The 21,695-nt window shown below is 37.6% G+C and overlaps 1 protein-coding gene across 1 annotated transcript in view; it reads left to right on the top strand.

Moving 5' to 3' along the window:
• The window catches only part of ush2a (Usher syndrome 2A (autosomal recessive, mild)), a 194,849-nt gene that overhangs the window by 5,544 nt on the left and 167,610 nt on the right, over window positions 1-21,695 (top strand). Inside the window, exons 4-9 of the mRNA XM_088004375.1 lie at window positions 2,340-2,508; window positions 13,653-13,788; window positions 17,275-17,338; window positions 18,086-18,187; window positions 18,533-18,722; window positions 19,819-20,033. Of these exons, the coding sequence (XP_087860501.1) occupies window positions 2,340-2,508; window positions 13,653-13,788; window positions 17,275-17,338; window positions 18,086-18,187; window positions 18,533-18,722; window positions 19,819-20,033 (876 nt within the window). The remainder of the gene's footprint in view (window positions 1-2,339; window positions 2,509-13,652; window positions 13,789-17,274; window positions 17,339-18,085; window positions 18,188-18,532; window positions 18,723-19,818; window positions 20,034-21,695) is intronic.

Genomic DNA, 21,695 nt, shown 5'->3' with positions numbered 1-21,695 from the left:
ATGGTAGTTTATGTTTTATTTCTATGTCACAAACCACTTTTATGGATAATTAGCTTTACAGGGCATAAAAAGGTTTCAGGTTTTACTCATTGTATTTACTCTCCAGAAATGTAAGAATTTGAATATTCAGATAAATTCTACTTCCAAACAAGATCTAAAATTATTTAGTCAGCTTTTTTACCAGTGCAGACTTAATGACAAATGTAGTTTTTTTTTCTGATAAGCTGAATTATCTAACTGTGGTTTGATAAATTTAAACCTCAGTTTGATAAATTTAGCTTAAAATGAAGTGTAACATTCAGACACAATACACTAATGGTGGCATACTGTGTTAATGTATTGGCTTCTGTTGCTGTTAGTAAAATTGAAATGGGATTGTCTGATTGCTGCATTTCTCTGTGTGTTTATGAAGTCATCTGTCCGGGGAGTCAGATGATGGAAAACTCTTGTTGTCTTGGCCTGCCGAACATGACACCTGTATGGCTGAATGCGTCTCAATAGAGTCATCTCTCCCCCTCTCACTCTCTCACTCTCCCTGCCTCTGTTATTCTTGCTCTCGTTGCCCATCATTCTTTTGTTGTACAGATGATCATGGCTGCTATCAAAGAAGCCAGATGAAAGGAGGTCTCTGTCTTCACCTCTGTCCATCGCTCCTCACCCCATTTCTTTGTCTCGTCCTCTCCCTGTGATTTCACATCCCTCCCCTCATTTGAACAATGGACAGAGCTAACCACCTGTTCTTACAACTCATACAATTTATTACATCAATGCTGGACTCCCAGCAGCAGATTAGGCCATATTTTCTATCTTGTTAAAGTATTTTTATTAGGGATGCACAATAACTTTTTTTTAAATCAATGCCAATAGTAATATTCTCATTCCAAAGGCCCACAACTGATGACATACCTGAAAATAAGAAAGACTGGTGAGCAAAAACGAAAAATGTCAGGTTGTGACATCAGAATTATTTATTTCCAGTCAGAGTTGTTTCCTCACGTTACACTGAATCCACTTGAACTCTGTGCAGATCTAGTGCATACAGTGTGATTAAACAAAAACTACACATTGACCACCAAACTTGATTGCTATTGACTGATGCTATTCATTTGACTATCGGACCGATAATAATGACATCATTATTTCCTGATATCACACAGATAATCAAAGCAATTATTTGTTCCACCCTAATGTTTTTAGTTAGGTTGTACAGTAATTATTTTTGCTGCTATCTTGGGTTGTCCTGCCGGTACAGGACAATCCAAGATAGTAGAAGAAGAAGCTTATGGCATTAGCGCTACTTAACCCTCTTCCTCACCCTCTCCAAAAAAAAACAAAAATCCAAAATATGTTCAGCATATTTTGGGGTTTGTTATGTCTTAAACACAAAAATGAGAACAGGAAAGTCTGATCAAAGTTTCTCAGTACTTTATTTTATTTTGCTTCATGATGTCATCAGGTTAAAGAAAGTTAGCAGAACCAATAGGAAAAAGATGAAGCAATAACTTGAATAAAATCACACCTAAAATAGTTTCCAGCACTGACACGAAAGCTGCTAAAAAATTATCAAGGGAAATATCAAGAAGATCTATTGATCTGTTATGTTGTATACTATAGGCATCATTTAATAATATATATTGGCAAATTATCCCAAATTAAGCATAAGACTCAGTTGTACAGGTGCATCTCTGTTATACTTCTGGTTCAGTAAGGAGAGTGCAGAATCTTTCCAAGGTAATAAATCTGTTTACTCCCAGAACCAGACAAAAAAACAAATGGCAGGAAAATAAAATGTGAAACCTCAACATCAAACAAAATCAAATTAATGCCACTATAAAATTATCTGTAAGATTTTTAACGACCGGCTTTGATCTTTGGCAAATACATTATTGGTTATTCAGTATTTGGTGCTGAAACTATTTCATCGTGTTCCTGCAGGTTTTCAGCTTCTTTCTCTTAGTGTTTTTTTTTTTTAAGACATTCACATGCATATACAAATCTGGGCATGTGCTCACTGTCGACTGTGAATTTAAAAGCTCTTTTTCTCATGAATCCATCTACAATATCTGATTTATTGGGTATGCTGCCCTGGGTTCATAAAAGCCATGATTCCCCATAAAATGTCAGTGGAGGTGGTTAATATGACACGTTGTGGTCGTGCATGTCTGTGCACGGTGCAACATCCAAACCCTCACAGTCATGTGTAATATTGATATTCAATGGGAAAATGTCAAAAATGACGGGCTGTATGTGCTCAGCTGCAGCGGTTTTGTGTTTTCCAGTTCAGGTCATGTTAATTGTTTGGTATTTATTTCTTCTCCATTGTGTTTTCTTTCTCACAGGATGCTACTGGAGAAGAGCTCAGACAATCGCTTGGTTTTTTCTTTGACCGTGTCAGAGCGGGCTGTAGCCCTTCGATACGGTCGGACCGACGGCCTAACCTCACATACTGTGAGCTTCAGAACAGAAGGCCGGCTACAGCTGAACAGGTGGACACATCTTACTTTGCAGGTAAGAAATCTCAGTGGTTTGAGATATCACAGACACTGGATTATTATGTCCATATTTTAAGCCTTCTATGAAGTATTGTGTTTAACTTGACAAGGGTCTTTTTTATTCGAACCTACTTCACAAACCATAAAAAGAAACATTTTAGGTAATTTGGCCCTCAGTTTGCAATCACATTTTAGGAAAAGAATAAAAGCTGAACAATTCCCATTATTTTTTCCATAACCAGCATTTCAGTGACTGTTGCACTGTTGCCTTGCAGCAAGCAGGGTTAGATTCCAGGCTTTTAGCATGGAGTTTGCATGTTCTCCCTGTCCATGTGTGGGTTCTCTCTGGGGACTCCAGCTTCCTCCCACAGTCCAAAAGCATGACTGTCACGTTGATTGGTCTCTCTAGATTCCTCTCAGGTGCGTGCGTGCGTGTGTGTGCATAGTTTTTTGTCCTGTCTGTCTCCCACTAATGGATGGATGGGTCATTGAATAGTAATGCCGTAGTTTTTCCTCATGTCAGGAATCTTTATCATAGCTTTTACAAGAATTCTCTCTTACTTCCTGAGGATTTTGTTTTTGTTATTTTGTACTTGGGAGAATTGTGTTAAAACTTTTTTTAAATAAATGACACATTATCCCTTTCAGACACATAAAAAAGAGCCAGTCCAGTTATGGCATTAAATTAATTTAGCTGTTGCCAAATTGATTCAACTGAAATTACTTTCAAATCAACCAAATTATAATCGTTAGATTAGGTATCTGCTGAGAGAGAAAATCACCTAAAAACAATGATGTTGAGTTTTGCATGCCCTTGAATTACAATTTATTTGTATATTTCAAATATTTTCATTTAATCACTTGTTTTTTTTTGTTTTTTTATCTACTTCAGTTAACCTAAGTGGTGTATATCTGCTTGAAAGGTTTGAAGTCAGTATTACAAGGCCTTCCTGGACAAAAAAAGTCTTTCACCAGCTCTCATCAGTCTTAAATGGCAGCTAGTGAAGTGGAGAGAGTTTTGAGGCCTAAATGAATCCCTGTGTGTGTTATTCTGGTCTCTGGTGAAGTGGATCATTTTACAGATTTTTCCACTGGACAGTCTCAGTCTTTCATCATCATGAATAACACCAAATCATGGTTACCTTGACCAGCCTTATATTTTTAGATGGTTGTAATCTATGTCATCTGCTTTCTCGCACTTTGTCATTTTTAACATACATTGATACATTTTGTGTAAAAAGTCTTTGTTGTAATAATATCTTCCTATTACATAACCACTAATCACACTGCACTACATACTCACTTATAATCATAACTAAATTTCTGCATTTAATAGTTGGCAGAGTTTAATTCATTGCTTTATTATATTTGCAATCTAACTTAAAAGTGGAATGCTTCTTTTTATATAACGTGCCCTACATAGGTCTAAAACAATACTAAGCTCTGTGTGAGCTTGAACCAGTTCACTTTTGTGATCTGTTTCAAAATTGAGCTGCTGTATGAAATCTCAGCATTTTGCAGCATCATCTCCCAGCAACATCATTTCGCCCGAGCAGAGAATCTAACTTGACACCTTAGTTTACAGTTTGCTGATGGGTGTTGATGGTGGAAAAACGTGGCAGCCCAACCTGTTGTTGGCTAAATGCAGTGTTGCTGATTGCTCACATTGTAGACAGTGCATGTACAGTATACAGAATCCCTCCCAGGGATAAAGTTGTCATTGTGTGTCTATGAATACCTCAATGCTCAATTTGCCACTTCAGACAAGACATGGAGTGAGGCTTGTGGGGATTTTTTGCTTGAAGTGCCTCATATATATGCAGCTTTGGGGCGTTTCAATCCGTTGTGTGGTTGTACCTTTCTGTAAATCAGCCTGCCTTTTTGTGTAGTGGTATGATGATGTGATCTGTTTTGACTATTCGGAAAAAGATCATAATTATCCTTGACACACAAACACTATGCGCATACTCATGTTCTCACTCATGCATGCACACACACTTATATACCCGCTCTGTCACATAAACACACTGACACAAACTCGCCACTCAGTGGTAATTTGTAGCAGTCTGTCAACCACAGTGCAGATATTACTCTAAGGAGTAAAGCAGAACCCCTTCCTATTCACATTTAGACAAACACACACCTACACACACACGCACACACCACTCATCTGTCAGTTTGTACAGATCAAAACACAAAAAAGACAGTCAAAAGGAATACCGATTTCCAAGTGCCAGGAGCATGACACACGCGCGCGCGCACGCGCACACACACACACACACACACACACACACACACACACACCCCCACACACACACACACGCACACATATATACGCACTCAAGGTGCCAGAAGCAAGGTGCTGTAGGGATGCTGGTGCTCCCTAGGTAGTTGTCTTATCTGATTATGGTAACGATGTAGAGAACAACGGAGGAAAACGCAGCCTGAGGGAGGAAGGACTGACAGAGAAAGAAAGATGGGGGAAGTGAGGGAGTGAGCTCAGTGTACTTAAGTGCAGTCAGCTAATACAAGTCTAATCTTTTAGTGCATTTTTATAAAAAAACAAATGTTTGCAGAAGGTTATTCTTCATCTGTCTACACGTACTACTGAACTCCATTCACTTCTAAGCATAAACATGTTCAAGCTGTTTTTTTTTTTTAATAAACGAATCTTCACCGTATATGAAGTGTTTACTCTAAGTTTTTTTCCTTTTTTTTAACTAATAATATAGCCACAAAACTCTAAAAGCTACATGGGGACAAAGTTTGTGACTTGTTGAAGATGGTGTAAATTAGTTGCTAGCTACAAATTAGAGATACCTCATAAGGTGTGAAATGTTAGGATGACTACATGCATTTTTATAGTGGCTATGAAGTTTTATTTTGCAACGTCTTTTGAATTTTAATTTTCGTCTTAACACTTGAGCAAACACATTCAAAGAGAGGTTATTATGTAAAATAGACTTTTTTTTTTTAACCTTTATATAACGTTATAACATTATTCCCTCATCAAAAACATACCTGGAGTATTTGATTGTTTCATGTATGTTTGAGAAATCCTTGAATCTCCTGTGGCAGCCATTCAGGGGCATCTAAACTCTTGCTCTCACAAAGCACCATCTGTTTCCACAAAGCTCCCATTTGGATCTTCAGTCTCCAGATGAAACTCTGAATCACAGAGCGTCCCTCCCCTGTGCCCTCCAAAAACAACTCCTGTAGACTAGCGGTAGCAGCAATTAGCAAACACCTGGTGGAACTGTGTTTCAGCTGAGCTCATCATGCAAACCACTTCTCAGTCAAACGCTTCTAAGAATGGTAAATAATGAAGTAGCTTTGTTGTGATTACGTGTTGAAGGGTTGGGGCTTTGTAAAGAGAGAGAAACCAATTTCAAGGCATCAGACTGTGAAGCCAATTTTTGTAAGTTGTGTTTCATATATTCATAATTTTTACGACAACTGAAGGCAACAGTTATACTTTATTGTGCTATAAAATGGCACTATGTTCCTGAAAAATACTCAACACTGCCCTTTTAATGTATTTCTTTTTAAGTTACAGATTGCACTCTAATTAAATTTTTATGTTGCTCAGAAATGAAGACGGTTTATTTCATGTAAAATTTCTGAATATTTCCAGTATTTTGCACTTCAACATTTTACAAAATTAAAGCATTGAAAAATGCTCAACGTCTTATATCCATGTCCTTCAAATGGAACATGATTTGGGTCTTAATAAGGTAATAATGTATTGAGGTATACAAAAATACCAGTGATATTGCTTTTAAGTTGTTTTTTTAAGGTCTGCTGAAAAGTAATTTGATGTAGAGTCTGTATTCAATTATTTTGTTTTGTGATAAAACAGAAAATAAAAGGTTAAATCCTGGATTTAAGCGTTACATTAAGCAGCTATAAGCCAGGACAAGTAATAATTTACCCTAGAACGATTCAAAGAGGAGTCACCAATATCAAAAACTGCATGTTACCAAATCCTGTCTAAAACCAGAGAGTTAATAGTAGGAAAATGAAAATGAAAAACCTATTTTGAAATTGCTCACAATGAAGGATAAAGGAGGTTTAAATAAAAACTTCCCTCTGGAGGTCTTGCTTTATTCCCGGCAGAGTTGCAGGGTGGGGGAGGAGCGCTCCGTCTGTTAGTGCCTGAACAAATCAACATTAATATAAGAGGCAGTGATAGGAACAACCAGTCACACCAGTCACATCGCAACCCAAGATGTCAGCATGAATAGTTAACACTTGCATGCCTGCACACCCTTCCCTCCTCTTACTAATGAATGCACAAATACATAAATCATGGATTACATCCACAGGGATTTATTACAACAGCAATTTGCAGGTTTTTCAAAAAGATTGTTTTTTGTATGTCCGTATTTTTTAATAAGTGTGAGAAACAATCATTAAGTAAAAAAACATAACTTTTGGTTAAGGTGGAGAGTGAATTAGTCATTGTAAGGTAAAAGTCAGGTGAAGGACATGGATTTGCTCATAATACAGCTAATATTTCTTCTTGTTGAACATTATTTGTTCCCTATTGTCTCATTGCATTGTTCACTTTCGAGTCTTGTGGCACATTCTCTTTGTCGTTTTTGTATTGTTTTGCTTTTGTCTCTTACTTGCTTTGTCCTTTTTCCGTTCTTAAACATGCAGAATAAATAATTTATTTGCAGTGAACTAAGTTATTTGTAAAGTTAGCAAATAATGTTTTGCCAGAAACTCTTTAAATACTTTTGAGAAAAACATGAGAAATATTTAAAGCCTCAGCTTTCTCTAATATGTACGCTTTAGTTCAGCGTTGTGATGATCCCAAAGTCATCCGTGTGAATAAAAGGTTGTGATTAATAGAGGTGTGCCGATCGATCGGTCACCGATCATAATCGGGCCGATTTTCGTGAAAAAGTGCATGATCGGCGATCATTGTCTCTTTTACCGATACCGATCACCTGCTTCTCATTTCCCAGCCTGCCTGTGCAGCTGGTCTCCTCTTTCCTTCACTCTGCGCAAACGCGCAACAACAAATCTTAAGCGATGTGGAACTATAACGCACTGAGTGAATGGGGAAGTTTGCTGCGTGTTGCTGCGGAAAATTGAAGCAGTCAAAATGCATCAACACAACGAAGCTAATACGACATAAAAACAATGCCATACTTGACGGAGTTTGGCTACATCGAGGCTCACTGCAGTAAAAAAGACATACGGAGGATCAGATAGCAGGTAAAGCAGCGTACAGCTACAAACACTCACCCGGATTAGCATGACGGTCAGAAAGCTAAACAAATAACCCGCAAAATTATTTAAGTCTTCGAGCTGCGATGTCAGACTCTGGTTCTGCTCTCGCTGTTGAACCGCTGCTACGCTACAGGTAGTAATATTTGACAGACGGAGCGCCGCTTCTGCTCCACCTGGTAGTGACTCTCACACCGAACCTGCTTAAAGCTGCAGCATCTAACTTAAAAAAAACAACAAAAAAACATTTTACATACGTATTAAAACTTTCGCTGTCCTAACATGAGACAGATAATCTCTGAAAAAATAATTTATCTCCTCCCTGATCTGCATAATTACTCCGCTCAGTCAGAAACAGCCAATCAGAGCTAGCAGTAATCAGCTAGCCGCCATGCTATCAGGAAGTTTTCATTCAGTAACTCTGGATTGTTTATTGTAATGGAACCTGTTTTTGCCTTTGAATGTTAAGTTTTATACTTGAATTTTTTTGGCAATGATGAGAGGTTTTATTTTGGCTCATTGCATTATTTAGCCTCTTCAGAGCCTTCATATGTTATCAGTCTGTTAAAGATAGTATTATCAATAGCAGTACAATTTGCACAATGCCTGTTTTGTTTAGTTTTCTTCTTGAAAAAAGTTATTAAAAACACGTTTTTTTCTAAATTAAGGTGAATTCATGGTTCCTTTTTCCACATAATGTAACCGGTAGTGTTTATGATAAAAAAAAAAAATAAAATAATAATAATAATTATGTGATCGGTATCGGTGATCGGTATCGGTGTATCGGCCCTCATGGGTGATCGGTATCGGTATCGGCAGGAAAAAACCTGATCGGCACATCCCTAGTGATTAATTGAGTTGTCAGAGCAAATTGGTCATTTGTCTCCAGCAGAGGATTTGATTTGTTTAAATGCAAACTCAAGTGGTAGCATAAAGTTTACGTACAAAGCTTTTGAGAGACGTCCTGTTGAAACGTAGAGCAGAGTTCTCCATTTCACATCTTCTAAATTAGCTGCTCTACATCAGTGATATAAAGCAGCCAGTTTATATCAGTGTTTATTTAATCCTGTGGTATTTCAACCCAAAACAACATCTCAGGTCTTGCATAAAACATCTGCTTGAAGAAAAAAAAGTAATAAGAGTAAATTGTGTGCTAGTTTACATTCCTAGATGTGATTTCAAATCGTATGACCTTCATCAGGTTTTAATATTATTGAAAAACATTAAGATAAACTACAACGCATGAATAATTAACCTCGTTTTTTATTTATTGTACAGAAAATATGACAAAATGGGTAGACAATTTAAAGAAAAAACTAAACTCACCCTTTCCACTTCTTAATGTTTTCTGTATAAATTGCATTTGGATGAGTGTGTGCAGTTAAGTGAATGTGTGTGAAGGTGAAGCAAGGTTGTTATGTAGGGGTGTAGTGGACGCCTCTATGGTAGCCCTCTGCCTGCTGGCATCAGAGGCAAAAGGGCACGACACTGGCATCAATTACATAGTGAGAGACCAACAGACATGCATGTGTTCATGTCCACTGAAGATTTTTTTGCTCTTAAGTTCGTGTACTAATCTATTTCATACAATTTCTGTGGCAACCTGCATCTGGTCCATCTTAACATGTAGACTGTTGCATAATCGTGTCTGATTATTGATGTTAAACCAGAAATGTTGGGATATCTTTATTTTCTCACATATGTTACCCACATGTCTACCCTTCTTGTGCTCTCATATTATAGGTGAATCTTGTTTTTCTTAACACTAGACATATGACTTCTCTTACTTTAACACTTTATATATTCCCTTCCATTCTCTATTTTGTTTTACTTTCTCCTCCCTTTTTTTTAGCACAAGATAATTTTCTCTCCTTCTGTTTCCCTTTTTCTTGTTACCACATCCATCTTTCATTCTTTCCCTCTTCACTGCTCCCAGTGCATCCACCTTCTTTGTCCTTCCCTCTTTCCCTCTCATTTTCCTCACACCCGGCTGTCCCTCTCTTCCTCTCCATCTCCCAGGGGACAATTTCCTTTTCTTAAATAAACTGTCATAGCTAGTGTTAAAATATGGGCCTTACATGGGGTAAGCGTGGCAAGGCAAAGGCGTAGGGCCCTGGGCTGGTATAAAACATGGATAATATGCTGTGAGAGGTAATTGTATCTTTTAGCACTGAGATGAGTAGAACAAATGTGTCTCCTCTCTGTAGACTCTCTCTCTCTTTATCCTTTCCCACCTCACGTTCCCTTTCTATCTCTTCCTTTACACACTGCAGTTGTGTTAATATGATAGAGAGAATATTGGCTGTACATCAGAGCTGCTAACAGTTCATTGTGGGTTAAGGTGAGTACAGAGGGGTAAGTTGGGAGAAGAGAGGCTGGGAGACAGAAGAACAAGAGAGGCAGGGCAATAACAGGATAGACACAATGTGTCCTGGTTAATGTAGATTCAGGAGGCCAAGATTCAGTATTTGATGTTAGTCTTTTTGCTTATAATTAAGTAGGAGAGTAAAATCTAAAATGATCTCTTTGCTTTATTTACTTTATTTGTTTTATTTTATTTTTTAATGAGCCGTGGGATCTAGCTGATTCCAGAGCTCTGGAATTAGCAACTAACATGCCTTATAGTTTTTAAAAATATTGAATAATCATACTTTGGTTTTTTTTTTTGTCCTTATTGTTGCAATGTGGAGGTCACGCATAAATCCATCCATCCATGTTCTCGTTTACTTATCCAAATTTGAGTTGTGTGAGAAATTGATCCAAGAACCCGTGACTCTCTCCTGCTCCTCCAGTACAAATTGAAAGCCATGGTTTGAAGATGCCGACTGATCTATATTGTGTGTAAAAATATGCAAACATATTCCTAAAGCACACAACCTGTTCTCTGTCTAATGTGGACTGAAATGTTGACCTTATACACCACAAATGCCCATTTCAAGTTAGAGGTTTGGAACTGGCTCAAATTTCTGCCAAGATTAGGAACACAGCTCTTGCTTTGCTCGACAAAGGACAATTTATTTTGCAGAAAATATATTTCCACAACAGTGAGAGAACTCAGTGTGATTCATATTTTTTTAAAAACAGGCCATTTCTTCACAGGTGTAATCTCTGAATTATGTTTGGTGCAATAATCCAGAGCTACCAGTATTTTAGGCCAAACCTCATCCATCTGAGAGCTTATTTTAAAACTAGTCTTTTTGATTTTTACAGTTGATTTTCAACCTCAAACAGTTCTGAGAAACGAGACCGCTCTCTATCATATTTATCTAGAACAGTACTTTGATTTTTTTATTTCCATTTTTGCTGGGCCTACAGCTATGAAGGTAACTTGGAAGAAAGACTGTTGTCAACAATATGTACTGAGCCATGGCTTGGCAGGATAAGGAAAAATGAGAAGAGCTTTAGTCAAAATGCCAGTCTACAGATCACTAAAAGCTTTCCACTCACAGTTTCCTGGGGCTTTTAGAATGGCTTAGATGTTTTGCCAGTGGATGAGTTTGCATACTAAAAATCTTTAGGTAACAAACTTAAGCAAAATGTGTAAAGAAAAGGCATAAAAATGCACATGAAGACAATGCAGTTTAATTTGCATAGCGCCATTCATGCAAAGTGTGACTCAGAGTTTTACAAAAATAAGCGAGGTAAAGCAAATAATACAAAAAGAAATGCATAAAATTGCAATTTTAGTCAGTATCTGAAAAACACAAAGTAAACATTGCTTTTCAAATATAAGGCGCTCACTATGGGCTATCTAGATTTTAAAAATATTTTTGAATAGACCTTCATAATAAATAAATTTTTGCAAATATATTAGAATTGTGTTTATTCATTTTTTAAAAAAAGAAATAAACCTAACACCGTAGGTACTAGACAGGGTTCTATGAAAGCAGCAGGTTGTTTATGTATATATGGGTATAAATATGTATGTATATATGTGTATATGGGTGCATAATTAATTGGAACAAGCAGCATTAACAAGTTTCAACAACACAGAAACTAAACAAAATTATTGCAGAAAATTGCAGTTTGATTACTATGTTTCTCCCGCAAACCATACAAAATTTGATCATGTAAAGAAATGTTGAAGCTTAGTTATTAGTCCATGGTAAACTTTGCCAGATTCACTAAACAAGGAAGCTTATTTTTTACAGCACTAATACTTTGTAAAATAGTAAGACTGTAGTCATGATATTCTGAATATGAGGACATATGTGTTTTTTGAGGCATTAGAGAACACTCTGTGCCATGACAATGATTTTGGATTTGATCGAACCAGACTCAGTAACTCATGTGTGCCTTGATAGCCATCAGATTCTGCTGCAGCTCAAAAATTTAGTAAAACTTTATATGCCTTCTATTCAAGCTCCTTTTTTTAAAATTAAATAATTCTGAACTTTCTTGGACTTAGTGGACACACTTCAGATGAGAATTAACTGCCGCCACCATATAGACAATTTCTTTCATAGATCACAGAAAAACTTGCCAAATAAACAAAGAAGTACTGAAATGCAAAAAATAAAGAATACTGGACAGAAGAAAAGACAAAAGAAATGGGAGGAAAGTGTTTGTGAAAGCTAACAAAGGAGATTTTCAAAAGGATGCGCGGTGGCTAAGAAAGATGAAGCGTTTCAGGATTCATTTACATCAAGCCTGACAAGTCCCTCACATCTCCCCAAGAGCCACACAGCTCTGGCTCAGAGACTCCTAAAGAGGGCCTCGTCTTCGAGCTCCCTCTCTGTGCTCTGACTTTTCTTTTTCTCCCTCCTGTCTCTTTTCTCTTCCCTTTTTTTCATATTCACTCCCGCACTCTTTCTTGTGCTCTTATGCGCTTGCCAGTCTTCAATCAGCCATCATGAAAGTGTCTGTCAGGGCGTCTTAACTATCCTCTGAGAGGCAGACACTTGTCTGGGCCTGCCTTCATCCCCTAAAGGCGTTTTTTGACTTGGACTTATTTCCCTCCTCACACCTTTTCAACTTCCCTAAAGAGCTGACAACAAGTGAGAGCGACAGGGCAAGATAAACATGAGGGAGAAAGACAAGAACGAAGATGAGAAGAGGAAGTAGTGCACTGAGGGGGAAGAGGATATAAAAATGGAGATGAAACGCAGAGAAAACTCAACAAGTGACAAAGAGTGAAAAAACTCAAAAAACAGTAAAAAGGTGAAGGAAGCAAGCGACCTCATGATGAGGAGAAAGGACAAAGCAAGGTGGACCACTGCAGAAGAGAGGAGGAGAAGAAGGGGATTCTAGTAAAACAGGCAGAGTCACATTTATCAGTGGTCCCACAGTGTGTTTCTCAAATGCAGGATTTGGAGATTGGAGTAAAGGAAGTGACGGTTTGAGCACATTAAAGTTTTTTTTGGGTTAGAGATGGTGGCAGGGTGTGTGTATGGGTGGTGGGTGTCCCTCTTACAGAAGTATCTTCCCTTTGTCCTGGGTTTGATGTGAAAGGAAGCTGCTCCTGCTTTGACAGTGTTGTCGGCCATGCAGTTTTTAATATTCATGGATCCGATCGAGGAGGGACTGGAAAAGAGGAGCGGAGTGGAGAGGAGAATTTTGGTCAAACAGAAAGCTAATTTGCAGCTCATGCAGTAGAGCCTGCGGCTCTTTCTGCTACCTGGGAAATGAGCTGGAAGATTAGCTGAATGTATAATTCCCATGTTGTCACACACACACACAAGCATAAATATGTACACATAGTGTGCAGAAACCTTTTGAAAAAGCACACACACACTCGATCTTGAGTTGAAGTCCAGTAGTAAATCGTCTTTGGATCTTTGTTTCCATGTTGTTTTTGACAACTCAATCATCTCAATGAAATATCACAGGAATCTGAAAATAACTCTTTTTAAGAACACTTCATTTTAAAATTTGCTGCCACTTTAAACATCTTAATATATAAGATCCTACTGTTATTTCCAGATCTATGACCAACATGCAAGTCTTTTCTTGGATGGGCTTGAGGACGACGACACACCATTTGACACAAAACATCTGATGAACACGCTCTCTGACATCAGCGACTATGGTGCCATGTGGGTGGGAGTTAGCTCCAACGGTGAGAATGTTTATTTGGCTTTCCAATGGACAGAGTTAATTTTACCGTGAATGGTTTAGGATTATGTTCAGTAACCACTGCAACATTGTAGACATATTTTTAGTCATCATCTATCACGTACACAAAGAGCAACACAGTCAGCCGCAGACATGAAAACGTGTCTTCAGTGTGTCCAAAAAGTACACATTTGACATTTACCAACTGTCTCACATACAGACTACATTATCAGTAATTGAATCAAAAAAAAAAAGCTAAATGCTTTTATTTGAGACAGGTAAAAGATTTAGAATATATAATCTGCTGCGGAAGGTGGGATCTGATAAAAATTTCAGTAAAATAGATTTGATTTGTACAAATCCTTTTTTGTAGTAACCCTCAGTAACTCAAATGTGGGGTTAAAAAGATGGCAGCTGTCTGTATGTTTTAATTATAAAATAGGTTAATACAAGAAACAGGCAAAGTAATTCTGAGTACTAAGATGATACTGTTAGAAGAGATAAATATCAAAATCTGTAATCTCACAGTCACAATCTTCTCCAGGCTCTTAACTGTTGCTTGTTTTTGGTTTGTAGCTCTAAAGGAGAAAAATACTTAAGAGTTTATCATGTCTGTTAATCTTAATATGGTGTCAATGATTACTTCACCTCTGTTTTCTTTCTTCATCCCCTTTTTAACTACATATCTGTGATTGATTCATGGGGCCCGTCAGCCATTTCAGTCAATAGCAGAGAAACTGAGAAAAATGATATCCGTTCAACTCTAGAGTGATAAACGAGTGTTTTTGTTCTCGTTTATCAGCCATTGATTCCTGGTTCACAGCAGGTAGCATCTGATCAGCTGAAGATCACATAAGAAAGGTTGATCAATGAGAGTGATTGGCTCGGGGCAGTGTCTGCGTGTGTGTGCGTGTGTGTGAGTGTGTGTGAATGTATCCTGTGTGTGTAAGAAAAGGAGGTTGTTGAACCCAGAGGGGGTGCCTGGAATTCTGATCTGAAGATTAATTATGCAAATACTGATCAGCTGTATCGATTAACAACTACGTCTGTTTTCGGTTTTGTACCGATTTATTGGAATTTCCAAGTACAAGTAGTCGTGAGAGGAGCTTTAAATGTTCATGCTAGCCTTTTAAAGCTACACTGTGTGGGATACCGTGACATTAATAGAAAACAGAAATTAGTGAGAGCTCAAAATTATCACCTCGTAGAACTGAACAATATATTGAATTGCTGTTGAACCTGTGCGCTGTAAAAATCACAAAGGGCTTCTTGTTGGATGCAGTGTTTTGTAGGCTTATGTATTTCAGTTTTCATGCATTACATTTTACATGCAAATAACAACCTGGATAATTTGAATGTTTTCTTACTGCCTTTGATGCCCAAATCTTGCATAGATTTTTGGGTTATACTTGCCTGCTGTGTGAATTTAGCCATAGTCTGAGTCTAAATCAAAGTTAGCTTGTTAAAAAACACAATGTGATGTCGGTAACAAGACCTGAAAGGGGTATAATGTCACATATTGAGTGTCCATCACTTAAAAGTGTGAAATACTTCCAGCCCCTAAGAATCTGAGCTGCCACATTTTCTCAGAGTAACAAAAAGCCTCCTTTATGTTCCTTCTTTGTCACAGAAACTCAGACGCATACTATGCAATAAGTAATCATAAATACATTTACTAACGTGTATACATAAATGAATTTCAGCTGCTCAGTTACAAACATCATAAAGCCAAATAGAGAAAGCTGAATACCATAAATTAAAACACATAGAAAGAAGAGACCTACACAGAGAGTAGGGAATTAGAGCTTATACCTTGCATCATCCCAGTAACAATAGGGAGAGTGCTTTTCAGTGGAAGGCATAATCCCATTTCCACACGATAAAGAAATCCTGAGCCAAAGCCTAAGGCTGCACACTTACATCCCACAACACTCGCTCGCTCTCTCCCTGTTTTCCATGCACACGCCACACTGTAAACATTACCCAAAACACACACTCATCCAGTGGTTGGGCAGAGACACCAAAGCCCCTCTCAAGTGTAAATACAGGCACACACTTACAAGCTACACACATCCTTTTGTAAAGCAAGGATAATTTTTGGAATCCACAAGGTAGAGCCACTAACACAGAAATGCACACATTCACAGACTAAACATGGCAGAGGTACTGTCGGCGCTTAGAGACATCCATCTTCTAAGACTTACTCAAACTAGAAGGAAGTTGGTTGAACAGAAAAGGGCTTTGTTCCTCTTTGGGCCAGCATCATCATCATCATCTCTCTGGGTCTCTAGTTTTCAGTCCAGCCTTATCACATTTGCATTGTTGTTGGTGGAGAAGTGTTGGAGAGTTGACAGTACATTTTAGTTTGACTGCGTTTCTGGTGTTCAGTCCAGTATCTCCATGTGTGTCTAGACATTTTGCCATTATGTTTGAAGTATTCCAGCATATTTAAACGTGTTAAGAGACTTTGTAAACCTGCATCTTAGTGTTTGAAATTAATGCATTTTTCTCTGAGCTGTTTTTTATATGGTATGCAGATAGTTCTGAGAGTATTATACAAAATGTAGTGGCACTCCACAGTGTTAGTGTGATAATACTCGTAGTTTTCCCTGTAATTCCTTTCATTGTTGTTTTCGCATCACATTTTGTAACAGAAAAAATGTTACTCTGTATTTCTGTTGTATTATATGATACGCAAGTAGTGTTACCTTTTCTCATTATGCGTTAAAATGTTTTACAAAACTATAGAAAGAAACAGCATGCTGATCTTTCTATAATAATGGAGCATTATTAACACACCTGACTCTGATAAAAACACTAATTTTGCCAAGCCTAGAATATTACTTTGCATCACTTTTTGTGTGAGTAGAACAAATGACATTAAAGTTAATGTGCTCACCTACTTTACTGACAGTAACACATTATTTTCACTGAGAACCTTCATGTTATTGATCTGACAATTATTTGAATGTCTGCCTTTTTTATGTAGAATAAAGACTTGATGTGTTTTCTCTTTTGTCATACTTTGGTCTGTGGTCTGTATTTATCCAGCCTGAATTACTTAATGTTGTATATCATCTGTTATTTTCATGCCAACATTATAGAAACATTTGTTTTATCAATACAGAGCTTGGAAGAGTTGATACTGTTGAAACCTGATGAAGGAATTATTGGTTTTAGGAAAGTCTGACAACGTTTTATGGAGCTCAGACTGTCTTCAATCTGAATTTTATTACCAGGCCAATGAATTTGCCCTCCAAAGCCTTACTGCTCTCTAGTGGAGACAAATGAGTTCTGTGGCAGATTCTGCTTGGCTTTGTGTTGAAATCTTTGCCATAATAGGCAGCTGTTGGCAGCCTCACTTAGTGGGTTCTAAGAAACTGATAAGATAATCTTCTAAACACTGTGAAATCCTCTCGCTTACTGCCTTCAGTACAAACCCATTAACACCTTCTTTATGTTCTTTTCAACTCTGCTTTCATCTCTCCAGGGTCTAATCAGTTCATTGGGCAGATGCAGGATTTTAGATTTTATCCCGCTACGTTGACCAACAGGTGAGTTGGATAAAGAGATATGCAGTGAACAACTGTTGAGAAAAAAGGGGGAAAAACACCTTAAAATGTTCAAAGGAATTTATCATTTCACTCATCATTAAAATACATTTTATAACAAAAGCAGAGGAGCACCATACAATTATTAAAGAAAAACTGATAAAAGGAAGGAGCCAAGGAGGACTATGCATTTATTTCTAGATCTACACGTGTTTAAGAATTCATCAAAAAAGCCAAATAACATGCGCTGGAGGTTGACAGCCCATTTTTTGGCAGCCTTTTCAGGAAGAGCCAGAGGTGCAATTTCTTTGTTGAATTACAGCTAAAAAGTCTGTGAGCAGGACCGAAAGGTAGTCACAAAGGCGAGCTGGCAAATGGTGTGATGTGGGTGATGGTGGATGCAGTTCCAGTGTAACTAGCTGCCTTTCTTATTACTCTACCAGTTAAGAAAAGGCAGATCTCAGATTATGCCATCATGGAGCTCTCCTGACTTGGTTGTTTCATGTGTATTATGTGTTTTTGAGGCTGTGTCACAGAGTTAAAGGTTAATAAGTGAGATTCTGTTTGGCTGCAACTTTATTCCGTTCCAACACCGTATTGGGCAGACTACTGCATTTACTTAAAAATAAAACTTATGTACTGCAAAATGTTCATGAATATAAATAAGTCAAATTCATGTCTCTGGTAACCTTTATATAATTTTTCTTTGTAGTGTATTAAAGTTTAATGTGATGTTTGTTGTGCTAACAGGGAAATAGTCCAGTTGCACTCTGGAGTCCTGCCGAAGCTCCATGTCCAGTCTGAGTGTCGCTGCCCTCCCAGCCACCCCAGAGTTCACCCATTAGTTGAGAGGTGAAGCACCATAATGCCTTGTGTATTTAGAGACAAAGTAGAGCTTTCAAAATGATTAAGATAAGCTATATGTAATTAAATACAATTCCCAAAAGGGAAGACTTAGTCAGTAAGTGTGTTTGTTAGGCAGCTATATTGAACATGTTTTACTGTTTGAACTCATTTTAAAATAAATTTTAAAAAAAAATGCAGTTAGTTTGCCATTGACACAAGTAATCAAGCCATAATAAAATATATAACTATATTAACATTTGTTAAGCTGAGTAAAAATGTAATTTTTAAGTTTTAGTTATTTTAATGTTATGGTTTTGAAGAAACTTTGTTTGATGCATGCTCTGTTTACAGGTACTGTATCCCTAACGCTGTTGAGGACACGACTAATGACAGGGTTCTGAGGCTGAACCTCAACGCTCATCCACTTAGTTACGTTAATGACCAGGACATGGGCACCATGTGGCTATCTAAGGTCATGAGTTTACAAGAACTAGATGAAGGAGTCACTATTACAGTGGATTTGGCAAATGGACAATACCAGGTAATGTAACTACAACAACTTTATGTGATCTGAAACTTTAATACTGTTATTGTCATCTTGACTAGAGACAATCCACTGAACCACACAGATTGTTTATTAGGTTGTATCATGGTGGGTGATTTAAGTGCTGGAGCACAGAGGAAAAGAAAGGCAGAAGAAATATATAGATTATTGGATTTAGGAGTTGTTGTGACTGGAAGACTCTTTCTTCCTCTCTGTGATGTGCATACTGCGTATATGTGTGCGTGCAGGATTTTAGAAGCTGTCCTCATGTGGCCATTCAACTCAAGTCCCAACATGAAAGACACTCTCTGAAGTCAGGGGTATTTGAGTTTTGTATGGGAGTAGGTTATAGCAGCCTTGGTGGCTTAATGCACTCCCTGCTGCGTAACCCAGAGTCCTGGCCCACTGGAGTGGCAGATAAGACTCATGCACACAAACATGCACATGCGTTATATGTGATAGAAACCCACTCCTGTGTGTGTAAAGCAACATACTGTAATTTAAACAAAAATTAGGGGCCTAGCAGTAACACATAAACTGCCACTGCGTAGAAACTGTGGTTTCTCAAAATGCATATTTTGGAATTAAGTTTCTAATTAATGCAGCTTTGTTAGTTTTTTCATCAACTTCCATTTGCACAGTTATGAACAGGGTTCCACAGGTGAGTACTTCAGCAAGTCAACTCCATCAGAATTGACTTGGTGACAGATCACCCAAAGGGATGATATAAAACTAAATCACCTTTAAACCAGAAACTCAGAGACTGTCATGAATTGTAGTGGTGAAGGTGGTTTTCTATGTCTGAATTACAGACATAGAAGAGGTTTGGTGATTGGGAAAGGAGGAGAAGCAGGGGGATCAGAGAGTCTGGTAGAAATGCGGTCAGAAGACTAAAATATGACAAATATTAAAGAAAATAGAACAATTCAAAGAAATCACCCAACAACAAAAAACTGCAACAGAAAACAAAAAATAGTGGTGAATATTTTCAACAAAAGGTTTGGTAGAATTTGGAAAAAATCTATATCCTCAATTCTCTTTGTAGGTGCTCTGATTTATCATCCCCATTAACTTATATCTCTTTCTATTTCAGGTATTTTATGTTATAGTTCAGTTTGGGGGACTTTTACCTGAGTCAGTTTTGATCCAGAGAAGAAAGCTGGACTTGTTGCAACGTGAGATTGATAATATGACAGAACAATCCTGGTTGGACTGGCAGTACATGGCCAGAAACTGCAATGTGTTTAATATGCAGAACAATGGACCATTACCCAGACCAGACTCAGTCAACTGTCTGCAGCTGCCCAGGTTGGTAAGACCATTTTGACCAACAGCTAAAGATTCCCATGTCTATTCTGACAGTTTTTAAAGACTGATTGGCACCATTTATGAAAAAAAATTGTTTTTTTTTTTCATACGTCATACTAGATAAAGGCTTGTAATCAGACAGTCTTTTCTGATTCAAAAAACATACTGTGTCATGTCATTGTAATTGTTAACATAACTCTTTGGAAATATGTAGAAGAAAAATCATTTATTGATTAAGATATCATTTGCTGATGTAAAATTTGAGTGTGGGTTTGTCTTCTGGCGTGTTAGTGTGAATTATGCAGTACTTATTACAAAACCTTCAACAATCTTTGATCTTTTCAAAGAAATGTTAAATAAATACACATTTACACTCTACAAACATATGCTAATCATTCAGTCACACACGTCACACAAAAGCCATGAGTCAAATGAATCAGAGGGATCAGGTGAACAGTTGCATAAATACATATACATACTCAGTGGCACCCTAACTATTATGAAGTTAACCATTTGCAGAGTTATTTTGGCACATGAGCTGCAACCAGTTTTGTATTGGCGCTAGTTACAATAGTGGACCTGCAAAATGTACACAGCTACCATTTATCTCACTAATTTCTGGCAGAGCTGCTGGCATCAAGTGTCTGGTTGGTAATAGAGGGAACAGGTATGAGTAGATCACAGATTATGCAGTCATTGTTCATTTTTCACTTAACTGACAGATGATGCCACAAACAACATTTCTAGGCTCTGATCATTTTAGTAATATTGGCATGAGTGCCTCATAACCTCACTTTGTCAACAAAATAACACACTCAGTTTTTCATAATTGCATCAACATATCAATTTGCTTCATGCGATAATTTTTTCTCCTTGGAGATTTATTGAATTTTGCAAAAATAAATGGTTTCTCCAAATACTGGTGGACTTGGGGAAATTCACTTAAGCACACCTTCTACTTGTGCCTAACTAATTTGGATTCCATTGTTTTTGTTGTATGTAAGCCAATTGAAGTGCAGACTGCAAATCAATTCACATAAATAACATCTTAATTTGAGGACAGATCATATCTGTGAATATGTCAGATTGTAGACATAAAAATAAACTCAGTAGCCAAATTAGACAATCATTCTCAGGAAACTTTCACCACTTTATTTAAAATATGTTTAACATTTCACACAGGATTTTGCAGTGCAGCTCATATTGTCTGCAGCTTGCAACAGAACACAGTTTCAATTATCTGAGCCCAAATTCTAAAACGTTAACTTGTAACTTTAAGATGCATCTCTGCTCCAAAATGTCTGAATTCCCTCACCAGCATTCATTCAGCTCTGCAATAGGCTGATAGTGCTAACGAGCAGTTTATTTGATCCAGGTGTGTTTGAGCAGAGATGCATCTAAAAGTTGCAGGGTGGTTTCCCATGAGGACTGGACTTGGTGACCCCTGGCCTAAACAGTGTTTAAGTAATTTACCAAAGATGTGCTGCAAACCCTAACAAAGGCTCTTGGAACAATGTAACATGTCAGAGTCTTTTTCATCACGATCAGCATCAACCTGTGTGTTGAAGCTGCTAACCTGGTAGCTTCAACCCTTTAAAAGCAAAAGCACTGTCTGACAACATATGGAAACAAAGTTCAAGGAGCTTGCTGAGAATCCTGATT

This window comes from Poecilia mexicana, unplaced genomic scaffold (genome assembly GCF_051168715.1).
Source record: "Poecilia mexicana isolate PSO_F unplaced genomic scaffold, ASM5116871v1 scaffold_3, whole genome shotgun sequence".
Classification (NCBI taxonomy): domain Eukaryota; kingdom Metazoa; phylum Chordata; class Actinopteri; order Cyprinodontiformes; family Poeciliidae; genus Poecilia; species Poecilia mexicana.
The sequence above is the reverse complement of the archived record's forward strand: the minus strand, read 5'-3'. Positions and strand labels throughout refer to the sequence as shown.